This window comes from Eubalaena glacialis, chromosome 6 (genome assembly GCF_028564815.1).
Source record: "Eubalaena glacialis isolate mEubGla1 chromosome 6, mEubGla1.1.hap2.+ XY, whole genome shotgun sequence".
Classification (NCBI taxonomy): domain Eukaryota; kingdom Metazoa; phylum Chordata; class Mammalia; order Artiodactyla; family Balaenidae; genus Eubalaena; species Eubalaena glacialis.
The window spans coordinates 3,526,210-3,538,150 of record NC_083721.1 but is presented as its reverse complement, the minus strand read 5'-3'; the positions used below and the strand labels follow the sequence as shown (position 1 = coordinate 3,538,150).

Genomic DNA, 11,941 nt, shown 5'->3' with positions numbered 1-11,941 from the left:
GCCAGAAGTTAGCAGTCCAGCAGATTGCACAGCTCCGGGCGAGTGCCCAAAGGCTATTACATGATTGGAGAACCATCAGCTGGGCCCTTGCTTATCATCCCACTTTTATAGACTCTAATAAAGCAAACTGAGAGCAGGCAGGCAGGATCTGTGCGCTGGGTTTATCTGCCTTAATGAGGGTCATTTGGACCATAATTCAATACACTCACTGTGCCAAGGTACCTTTTGCAGAATGATGTAGCCGTAAAGCAGAAAAATTCAGAGATTCTGTAGCTAATAAATAACTGGTGGGGTGATTCTGAGGTTCAGAGTGATAAGGAATTGTGGAGGCAGGCACTGGAGCCGGGCTTCCCAGCCCTTTCCACTGTGCCCTTTTCACAGTAAAAAATAAAAACCCTCAAACGCTTTTCTAGGAATTACAAAAAAATAAGTCGTAGTAACTTTGTATGGTGTAGGATAAAGTGAATTGATATAAAAATATTTTCTTTTAGGTGTTTCCTTAAAACTGCAGTCATTTCTATTACAGTTGTGTTTATTTCTTAACATTTTTACTTTCTGGAGAAATTTGATGTTCTCTGTAAGATTTTTAAATCAATTCATCAGGTAACTTCTCTGCTGAAGATCTGAAGATGAATTTTCAGTATTATTACTTTTATGATTTTTCTCCTCATTAGCTTCCTGTATTTCTTGACCAGTATTCTCTTGCTTCTTGCTTTTAACTAGTAGTCATTATGATTAAAAATTAGTCAATATATTGCTAATAAATGTAAACTTGAAAACATTAAGGATCAAAAGTGATTTAACTGATGTGACATTAAGCAGGGGATGTGTATTGACCTCAGTCGAAATAGAATTCAGGACAAAGCACTTACACATGACGAAGAGGGACACTTTATAAGCCACAATTCACAATGAAGGTATACCAGTTACACATATCTTTGTACCAATAAGGGGCTGGGCAAAGGTATTCTACTTTACTAACCAGAAAGCATAGGTGATGCAGAAAGAGAGAAAAACACAGCTGATGTTGAGTTGGGAACACCATGCTGTGTTGATGGGGACACCATTCTGGGTATGTCATGTGAACAAAAATATAAGTAAGAAAAGATAGACAAACAATATAATCAATAAGGTAGATCTTATGGACATACATATGTCGAACTTAAGGCCTGATAATACAACTGGAACCGAGCAGAACCCTGAAGCCCCTGCCCCCTCCAAGTACAAAACTGAGTAGTTAATAATTAGGTCAATAGAGTCACAGACTCATTGTCTGATGCACATTCCTGAATTGCTTTTACAGATACTGTAACTGCCACTGGAGGGGAAAAGCTAACTGCATGATGACCAGACTGCAGCCATGATATAAGCTGCTCCATCTTGAGCAGTACTGAGTCTGTGGTTAGCACAATTCCAAGAACTGGTCTCAAGAGAATGGGATTAACATGATTGCTCATAGTAATCTATATTTTTGTGGGCATCAAAATAATTGTAGCTTGCTCTGCCCGTGTCTGTAAGCGGGCAACTAAAATTGTCAGCCAAGAGATGCTACAGACCCATGTTGACATCTTCCACTCTGAGAATATGGCATCCTATGTTAGCATGAAGAAGTGACAGAAGATGCACTTTTGCCCATAAGTTACAGAAGGCGGACATGTGCCCATAACCCTTTAGAACTGGAGTGATGTCTGACAAGTGGGGATCTGTTAAGCAGCTCTTTTGCCCCTTTCCTGTTTCCCCTTTTCTGTTCCCCTCTAACCTTACAAAGAACCTAATTATAGGAATGAGATCACTAAGCAATTGAAACTAACTCCTGACGTGTGCTCTCCTCAATGCCCACCATGCCGTGTCTGACCTGTTGATTCTTTCCCTAGATAAAAATAAGTAAGGATGAAGAAGTAAGCAGTCAAAGGGTGACCAGCTCTCTGCCCCAACAGCCCCTCAGCAATCCTGCAGACCACTTGGGCAAGATGACATCTGAAGAGTCATCCAGTCTGCGCGCAATGGAGAAGGATGCAGAACCCAACCTCCTGACTCCATAATTCACTGAGATTCCGCCCCTCCCCCCACCCCCGTTTTTTTTCCATTAAAAACTGCAATCGCTGAGCAGAATCTCTGGAGTTGGTCTCTGGACACGAGTCCACCTTCTCCCCAGATTGCTGGCTTTTCTAATTAAAGCATCTTTCCTTTCTACTGGCACTTGCCTCTCGAATTATTGGCTTAGAAGCAGCGAGCAGCCGAACGTGGGTTCCATAACACAACTTCCTAAGTGCATGTGAAATATTCACAAAATTTAATCATATGTTTGTTCACAAAGAAAGCATTGTGTTCCATACGGTAGACATGTGACAATCACTCTACGGTCAAATGTAAAAAAAGCTAGAAAATAATGACAACATTTCTGAAGGTTCTTGCATAAGGAAATTTAAATATCTCTACTAAACACTTGTGGCTAAAAGATTAACTACAAACCAAAATTACAGACTTTCTTAAAAATCATGGTAATAAAAACACAACATTTCTGTATCTATGAAGAGTATTTAAAATAGTGATCAAAAGAAAATGTGTAGCTTTAAACACATATCAGTAATAATGGAAGTAAATTCCCAACTCAGAAAGCTAGGAAAAGAATAGGAAGGCAAGCCAAAATAACACAAAGATGAAGAAATTAATGAAGTAGCTAAGAGAAAAAGAATAAAGTAATAAAGCAAAATCTTGGTTCTTTTGAAAAATAAACAAAACATGCAAACCACTAGCCAACCTAATAAAGAAAATAGAAAAAAAAAAAGAGAGAGAGAGAAAAAAACCCAAATAAAAATAAGAATTCTTTGGCAAGCACCTATTACAATAGAGGAAACTTTAAAAATTATAAGAGGCTGCTCTGAATAACTTTATGCAGCTAATTTTGAAAATCTAGATGAAATAAACAAGTTTCTAGGAAAATCACACTTTACCCAAAGTGATCTGGTAGAGGCATGAAGTTCAAATCAACCATAGAGGAAAGAAAAAACATTATCAAGTTTTACAGATTTATTCTGTAAAACTCTCCATGCCCAGATGGTCTCACAGAGAAATTCTAACAAAGCTGCAAATACCAAATAGTCCCAATGCAACATATATTGTTCCAGAGAATTAAAAAAAAGCAAAGGAAAATGCCAAAATTCACACTGAAAAAATTACCTCAAAATGTGTCCATAAACCCAAAATATAGGATCTAAGGCTATAAAACTCCTAGAAGAAAACATACTAGAAAATCCTTGTGGTCTTGGATTAGGCAAATAATTTTTTCAGCTAGGGCACATAAAGTGTGAATCATGAAAGAAAAATTGAAAACACTGGACTTCTACAAAATTAAAAACATCTGTTCTTTGAAAGATACTTAAGGAAATGAAAAGGCAAGTCTCAGACTTGGAGGAAATATCTGCACAACATAAATCTGATAAAGGATTTGTATGCAGAATGGATAAAGAGCTCTTACAACTCAATATAAAGAAGACAAAACACCTTATGAAAACCGTAGGATTGACATATACACACTACCATATATAAAATAGATAACTAATAAGAACCTACTGTATAGCACAGGGAACTCTACTCAATACTCTGTAATGACCTATATGGGAAAAGAATCTAAAAAAAGAGTAGATATATGTATGTGTATAACTGACTCACTTTGCTGCACAGCAGAAACGAACACAACATTGTAAATCAACTCTACCCCAATAAAAATCAATTTAAAATAAAAAGACTTGAACAGATGCTTAACCAGAGAAAAAGTAAAAAAAAAAAAGGACAAGCCCATGAAAAGATACTCCATATCATTAGTTACTAGGGAAATGTAAATTAAAGTGGAAATGAGATGCACATCACATAGCGGCACGACTCAAAGTAAAAGCTAACAACATCGTGCTGGAGAGGGTGTGGGAAACCTCCAGATTCTCATGCTTTGTTGGTGGGAAGGCAAAATGGCACAACCATTTTGCAAGAAGAATTTGTTAGATTCTTATCAAGTCCAACAGAACAGTTGCCATACGACCCAGCGATCCTACTTAGCAGATATTTTCCAAGAGAAAAGGTATTTACACAGCCAACTCCAGACTCGTACACACTTGTCCCCAGCAGGTCTGTTCCTAACAGTGGAGCCCTGGAAACAACCCAAATGCCCATCGACTGGGGGCTGGTAAACACACAGTGAAATGCCCCCCTGCAGGATCCTACCCAGCAAGCAGCAGGCGTGGACAACCCAGATAAATCTCGTAAAGAAGAAGCAAAGGATCACGCACAATGTGACTAAACTTACAGGAAACTCCAGAAGAGGCAAAACTATAGTGAAAGGAAGCACACTCATTGGTTACTTGGGGCTGGAAGTGGGAGGAGGGCATTGACTACAAACGGGCATGAGGGAATTGAGGGGGGGAATGAAGATCTTCTATATCTTCCTTGTGGTAGCGTTTACACAACTGCAAACATTTTTCAAAACTCACTGATTCAGTTAAAATAGACAGATTTTATTGCCTTGAATTATACCTCAATAAGGCTAATTAAAAAAAAACGAACCACCTCAAGGTATAACAATTATCAGTATTACTGGTGTAAAGACAGTGAGCTGAATGAAAGGTCAATGCTATGACAAAATTGTGTCCCCAAATTCACCTATTGAAGCCCTAACCCTCAATGTGACTGTATTTGGAGATGGAGCCTTTATGGAAGTAATTAAGCTTAAATGAGGTCATCAGGGTAGGGTCTTGACCTGATAGGATTAGGCCTTATAGCTTTTTCTCTCCCTGTCCCGCTCTGTCTCTATCTCAGTCTCTGCCTCTCTCTCCATGTATATACACCTAGGAAAGTCCCTGTAAGGACAGCCAGAAGGTGGCCGTCTTCAAACCAGCAAGAGAGCCCTTTCCAAGTTCCTAGGCTGCAACGCTACATGCAGCATTTCTGCTTCGTGAACCCATATCAGTAAATTCGGCCTGATCCAACTTTATAAGTTTAGCAACTTACAATCTTTTATTAAAAAATTTTTATTGGAGTACAGTTGCTTTACAATGTTGTGTTAGTTTCTACCGTACAGCAAAGTGAATCAGCTCTACGTATGCATATATCCCCTCTTTTTTGGATTTCCTTCCCATTTAGGTCCCCACAGAGCACTGAGTAGTTTCCTGTGCTATACAGCAGGTTCCCATTAGTTATCTATTTTATACATAGTATCAATAGTGTATATATGTCAATCCCCATCTCCCAATTCCTCCCACTCCCCCCTTACAATAGTTATTGAGGCCAATCTCTGGACATAGGAGGCTACCTATTGTCAGACAAATCCCTGCCCCCTGGTGCAGGCGGGTGCGCCAGTCCCCAGGGTGGCCAGCAGAGGGCACTGGAGGACAGACAGCCCTGCGAGCATCCTGGGCCTGAAGGTTCTTCATGGGGAAACACCTTCCGTTCATTAAACCTGTGTCCTGAGACAAACAGGACGGGCCTTCCTTCCTTGAAGCCGCGTTTCTGACTGTGCTAAATTAACGTCGAGTCTTCATTAAGTGCTGAGCTCTCTTTGGATCCCAGGAAATAAATACAAAAGTTGCCACCCACGGGTTCTTCTGGAAACCCCACCCCTCAGCCTCGGAACAATATCAGCCCAGATACCTGACACCTGGGCGTGTGTCTGAGCTGCCAGGGAGGCCTGGCTGGGCTGGAGCGGGGATCCGGCCCCCAGGGGCTGTGGAGTGAGGCGGCTCCTCTGGTCCCCATCCGTCTGGGCCACAGGGAAGCCCAGGAAGCTCCCAGCATGTCCTGGAACCTCCCACAACTGTTCACACAGATGCAGACAAACCCTGGGGAAGGGACAGAGGCTGTGGAAAGGGAAGGGCCCAGGAGGTTGAAGGGGAGGGCTTGACCAGTGGGGATGGGCACTGGGACACCGGGCAGGGGAGAGCGGTGGTCCATGAGGGCACCACCCCGAGCCAGCCTGGCTGGGAGGCACGGTGTCACCTCACTGTAGCAGGACAGGCCACCAGCCAGGGGAAGGGGCACTGCTCACCACCCAGGTGATGCTTAGGTGTGCAAACCCCGGAAACACGCTGCACTCTGTGTGTGTGACCCTGAAGCGGTGGCCTCGGGGATTGCAGAGGACACTATGCTTCAGCCACTTTCTCAAGGCTGTGGGGTGCCAAGGCTCAGCATCCCTTCCGGGGTCCCCACCAAGTGTAGCAAGAGGGAAGATGAAGCTTCCCCTCATTTCATGGGAACGCTGCTGGCCAGGCCAACTCCCAGGGTGTTCCCAGGAGTTCAAGCAGTTGGGGACCAGCCTGCTGTGGGTACAGCTGTCCACTAGGACCATGGCATTAGCCAGGGCCACAGAAGGACCCCCAGGGAGGGGACCTGGCAGGGATTAGCCTTCCTGCATCAGCAGGGGTGACCTTGGAGGGGCTGATGATCAGGCACTGAGGTAAGGAGATCCCATCTGTCCCCCCACTTAATAGGGCCTGGACCATCGGGGTCAGTATATGTGACTATAACAATAACTGGCACTAATTGTCATGAAGCCCTCGCTACGTGCCCGATACTGTTCTAACCACATCTCAGGAGATGTGGAGAACCTCCCCAAGGTCACACACGAGCACTGTGATGTCTCCTGTTGTTTCCGCCCCAAAGACCTGGCCCATCCCCTCTCCTGTGACTGCCTCTCAAAGCACCTTCATTACCTGAAGCAGCCGGGCAAGGACCTGGGTGAAGCCCCGGAGCCAGGGGACCAGGACAGTGGGAGTGAGGGGCGGAGCTGCCGTCCCCTCCTCCTGCCAGACCCTCTGCACCAAGCCCGCCCTTCTCCACCATCAGCTATGTCCCAGCTGAGCCCAGCGGGGCTATGGGTGCCCCTGGAGGGCCTAGGCCCAGCAGAGGAGGGGATGGAGGGGGGAGGAAGAAAGGTCGGTTGTCTGACGGAGGGGGGTCGGATGTCACCAGCTGCTGCTCCGGGGGCAACCAGGACACTCCCCATGGGCCACCTACAGAAGGGGGACGGGGACGGTCTGAACCACTCTGGGGGCCACGCCGTTCCCTGTAATCAATGGCGCTGGGGCAAGAGGAGTTATCGAAATAACGTCAAACAGATTTAAATGGCCTAAGGATCCCCCGCCCGGGGAACGCTGCTGAAATTGCTTCACAATCTAAAAGTCTGCGCTCAGTTATCGGAAGGGCCATCAGGAGCCGGCTGGGAAATGAGGGCGTCAATGCGTCAGAGAGAATGTAGGAGAGGAGGTGGGATTGGGGTCGTGCGCGAGGACTCCTGAGAAAGAGCCAGGGCTCCCGCACCTACAGCCCTGGAACAGGAGGCCTGAGACCAAAAGCTTCCACCAGACCCCACATCCAAGACAGCCGGGGCTGCTCTGGGAGCAGAACAGCCCAATTCCCAGCCCGGGGGTGTGGGTACGAAGAATTCATGTGTCAAAGACCCTTTCCCCAATGTGCCAATACCAGGGCCGGCCTTGGCTCTGCGGGGGCGGAGGGCGGGGCTGACTCGGGACAGGCGAACCTCACGTCAGGACACGGCTCCCGGTGAGGAATCAATTCACTAAGGCCGCGCCTGTCTCCACCGGCCACTTGTCTCGAGTGTTTCAGACCCTGTGTTCCAGCAAGAGCCGTTGTTTCATGGAGCTTATGTGTGTGTTATTAGCAAGATAAAGATGCAACAGTGACCTAAGACTGTATGGGGCCCCCTTCTCAAAATATGGGTCCCGAGAGGGGATGAGAGGCCAAGTCCCTTCCTGAAAGAAACAGTTTTTAAAATTCCCTCCTTTCAATGCAAAGCCAGTGTCACCCAGAAGGAGAGGCCCTGGGTTTCCAGGGTGACCATAGGCCCTGGGCTGGAGGAGGGTTAGGGAGGAGGGACAGGCCACAGAAAGTCTGGCCTGGGGTCACCCATCTGCACTTCCACCCTTGAGCCGAAGAATGCCAGGACCCCTTCACCCAGATGCCTGAAATATCTTTCACGCAACGACTTTCCCACAAGCTTCATAAAAGCCTTGGTGGAAGCTGTCAACTACCTCTTTGGAACAGCTTTCAAATCTCAACACGATGGATGCTGCAGCTGTGTGCTCCCAAGCCTAGGGGAGAACTCATAGGAGTTAATCTGGCACAAGCCCCGACTCACCTTTGGAAGAGGTATTTGGGTGCCTGGCACGAATTTCAAAAGCAACTGGTCTGTGATGCATTTGTAAAAGCAAAGCAGTTTTGTAATTGCAATCTGAAATTATATGTTGCTGCAAGAGCAGCATATAATTTTTAGTATGATTTTTGAGGTAAAATCATTTGAATTTTTATACAGTGATTTAGTATGAGAGTTATAAAGGGATCATGGATTCTGAAATTCCTTACATGCAATACTTTTTCACTGTCAGAGTAGCCTGAACGTATTAGATGAATTCTTGCTCTTCTAGCAAATGAAAGAATATTAAAATTACACACACACTCATACTTGTACTCTCAACCTCTCTCTCTCTCTCTCTCACACACACACACACACACACACTGCTATGGCCACCTCTGTGTCAATGAAGCCAAAATGAAATTTAGCAGATTTTAAGGGTTTTCTTTATTTGAAGAAATTGCATGTGAAGCCATTGAAAAGGATAAAAAGCAGATTAAGAAAACCCAGGAATTCGGGAAACATGAAATCTGAAACTGTAAGATGGTGCATATTCTTCTTTTGTTTCAGGACATCCAAGGAGCCTGAGGGGTTCTCTGAAGCCACTGCCTCTTAATAATGACAGTCTAGAAATTTAAACATGACATGGTTGGTGAGCGCGTCAGAGAGCCAAGGGAACCTGCGCTAGGAGGCCCCGTGGGTTCACGGGGCTACAGCCCTTAGTCCAGCCGTCCCTGCTGGAGAAGGAGCTGCCTGCGGGGCACAGTCCCCTGGGGCCAGATGCCCTCTGGGAGTCCATTCTCCCCAGATAACTGGTAATTTTCCAGGTAGACACTTAGGTCACACAAAACATCACTTGGAAATTTCTGAAAGTAGAGGCCATGCTCTTTAGAGCACATTGATTTCCTCAAAATGGGAAGAGGCATCCTTGAAGGATCAGTGCATTCCTCCCATCTTTTGGAATACCAGGTCTTCCCTTGCTCTTATCAAACTCAGTGTCAGGGACACACTGTAACTGAGGGGTGGGGGAGGGCAGATGGGCTCTCTTGGGACTGGCGCTGGGGCAGGACCTGTCACTCGTGGTCACGGGAGAGAACAGCGGGGTCCACGAGAGAAGAGAACACATCTGCTTCACTCTGGGTCCCTCTCACTATGCCCAGCACAGCACGTGGCATTCAAAGTATCCAAAATAGTGACACCACCCGACTGTGCTGGGACCTGGGGCGGGGGGCGGCTGAGAAAGGGATGCTTTTTACAACCATCCAAAAGACACAGTGGGAAGGCTGGAGGGCTTAACGTACTAAAAAGAAGCTGTCGTTGTTGAGAACATTCTGGAATTGCCTTTTGAGCTGGTTCACAGTAAAGGTGGCTTCCTACACGAGTACACTTTTTCCTGAACTGGTCACCCACTGGGTCCAGGGGCCTGGCCGGGATGGCATCAGGCATCCTGTCCAGCCTAGGACCTCCCCCGCCCCAGCTCCCACCGCCCTCGAGAATCATGCTTGTCCAGGAACCGGACATTACCTTGCACGGAGAGCGGGAAGAAGCACCAGGGCACTTGGGGGATGGCGTCGGAGAAGCAACACTTCCTGGAGGCGCAGTCCTGGGGGCTGATGCCCGGGTAGCCGCAGTTCTTGCGGGCCGAGACCTCCATGACACACTCCTCTGACTCTGCCGTGCGCCACCGGATTTGGGGACAACACGGGGACTCAGTTAGGCCAGCTAGCTAACCGGACACGTCCATCCCATCCTCCCAGGGGAGCACCGCTGGGCTCACAGGCTCGGGGTAGCACAAGGGGCTTCTGAGACTGTCACCCCTGGACTAAGAGTGGGCGCCAGCAGGTGGCCACCGCTTCCTCCTGATGCCAAAAGTCAGAAGGTCTGCAGGGAAAATCGTCTCACCTCCCTGGACTTGACATTGCTCTGTAAAGTGGGGCGGCTCACTGTACCTCCTGTGGGGACCCTTTAAGGATGTAAAGCATTAGACCAAAGAATTGAAACCCAGCGATGCTTCCACTACCGGGAGACCCCGGCTACAACCAGCCAACCAACAACCAGCCATCGGGCCTGTTTCCCCCGGAGCCAAGGAGCCTCTGACCGGCAGCCTCGGGGGGTGTGGACGGGAGGCCAGGGTACTCAGTTCTACACACACGGATCAGCTTCGCACACAGACCTTCTAAATTGATAATATGCACAGGCACAAAACTCACTCTCAAAAGGTAACTCAAGAAGATTTAAGTGAATTTCTTAACATTTGGGGTTTGTTTGCAGTTATGTTAATAATGCCCTGATTTTAATGCCTCATGTCCGTTAGAAGCTTCTTCAGGAGCCACAACGAAGAGGGGCCTCAGAGTTGTTTTTCCTTCAAATACAGTCAAACGGATTCCCACAAGTCTCCCCAAAAGGGCAAACGGCTGACCCTTGGGGTCCAGTGTGGACATGGGGGTCGGGGCACGTTTTCCCTTCCCTGGGGCTGGCCCAGGTGGTGTTGGAGCCCTAAGAAGCCAGGTCCTGGGCTGCCAGCCGGGGCACGGGAGGGGGTCCCAGCTCTCCTGGACATTACCTTGCTTGGGGAGAGGCTTGAAACACCAGGGGACCCCGGGGGTGCTGGAGTCGAAGCAGCAGCTGGCGGAGAAGCACTGGTCGCTGGTGATGCCTGGGAAGCCGCAATTCACCCTGTTCTTGGGGCTCAAGCGTGAGCACTGGCAGGGGTCTGTGGAGAGGCCCTGGGTCAGCCAGCCCCCCGCACTCGCCCCGCAGCCCTCGGGCACATCCAGGACCCCCATCAGTGCCACTCCCACCCTGGGAAAGGCTGTCTTATCTTGCTCGTATTTGAAGCAGCCAGTGTCCTTCAGAGGAACTGACAGGGTTTAGCTGAAAGTGTTTTCTTAGTTTAAAAATAAAACCTTCTGGCAAGAGGGTGGACAGATGCACTCAGGCCAAGGTCAGGATGAAAGTGAGCAAGGCCGGACTCCTAGGAGCCCTTAGTGGGCCTCCCACCCAGCCCCTCCTGGAGCCCGCCCACCCGAGCCTGAGGCCATCCCACTGATCCTGAAGGGGGTCCTCCTGGGAGGTCTCTCCCCCCTCCAACGCCCCCCTGCTGTCCTTCCTGAGTGGCGGGGAAGCGGGTGGACACACACGGGAGCTGGCTGTGTGGCTAGCATCCCAAACCTTAGGGCACCTTCCCAGCTGCTTCCCTTCTCAAGTTAACTCATCGCCTGCTTTTTCTCTTTGAGGGAAACTAACATGAACAGAGACACCCTGAGGGGCAGAAAACGCGGACCTCTCACGGCCTCCCTGCGCTCGGGGCACTAGAGGCCTCCCCAGGCTCGCTGGCCCGCGTGCTCCCCACGGCCCCTCGAGGGTCTGAGCCCTCGCTTACCAGGTTTCTGGGCCCCCACCAGGGCACACAGCCCCAGCAGGAGGAGCACAGCCAGGAGCCGGGCGCAGCGGGGTCCCATGTCCATGCTCAGCTGCACCCCAGGGCCGCCAGAAGACTGCACACTCCCCACTGCGGGGGGTTGTTTTATAAGCTTCTCCCTGTTTGCTCAGCAAGCAAGATAACCTCCTCTCTCCCCGTGGCACCGACACTTTGGAACCTTTGTTAGGAAAAGGAGCTGAGATAGCTTGGCTGGAGGGCCAAGTGGTGACAGAGCAGGACTCCGGGCTCCCCGAGCACAGTCAGGCTTCCCCCGACCCAGGCAGGGAGCCAGGTCGTGCCAGGATGCCAACATGGAAGACGGGCCACGTGCACGTGTGGTGCTGGGTACTCACGGGGTCCCACCCAGGAAGGGAGAGGTCATG

General features: G+C 48.6%; 1 protein-coding gene across 1 annotated transcript; it reads right to left on the bottom strand.

The window, feature by feature from the left end:
- Positions 1 to 6,831: 6,831 nt before the first annotated feature.
- TFF2 (trefoil factor 2) lies at positions 6,832 to 11,604 on the bottom strand. The gene is made up of 4 exons (XM_061192685.1): positions 11,520 to 11,604; positions 10,701 to 10,850; positions 9,662 to 9,808; positions 6,832 to 6,998 (listed from the first exon to the last, which is right to left on the bottom strand). The coding sequence occupies exons 1-4, from the start codon at positions 11,602 to 11,604 to the stop codon at positions 6,832 to 6,834; spliced, it is 549 nt and encodes a 182-aa protein (XP_061048668.1).
- Positions 11,605 to 11,941: the final 337 nt, after the last annotated feature.

Coding starts and splice junctions, on each gene's coding strand:
- TFF2 (XM_061192685.1), bottom strand. CDS start 11,604: ATGGACATGGGACCCCGCTGCGCCCGGCTCCTGGCTGTGCTCCTCCTG. Junction 10,851..11,519: donor GGTGGGGGCCCAGAAACCTG/GTAAGCGAGGGC, acceptor GCCTCTCCACAG/ACCCCTGCCAGTGCTCACGC. Junction 6,999..9,661: donor CTTCCCGCTCTCCGTGCAAG/GTAATGTCCGGT, acceptor CCCCTTCTGTAG/GTGGCCCATGGGGAGTGTCC.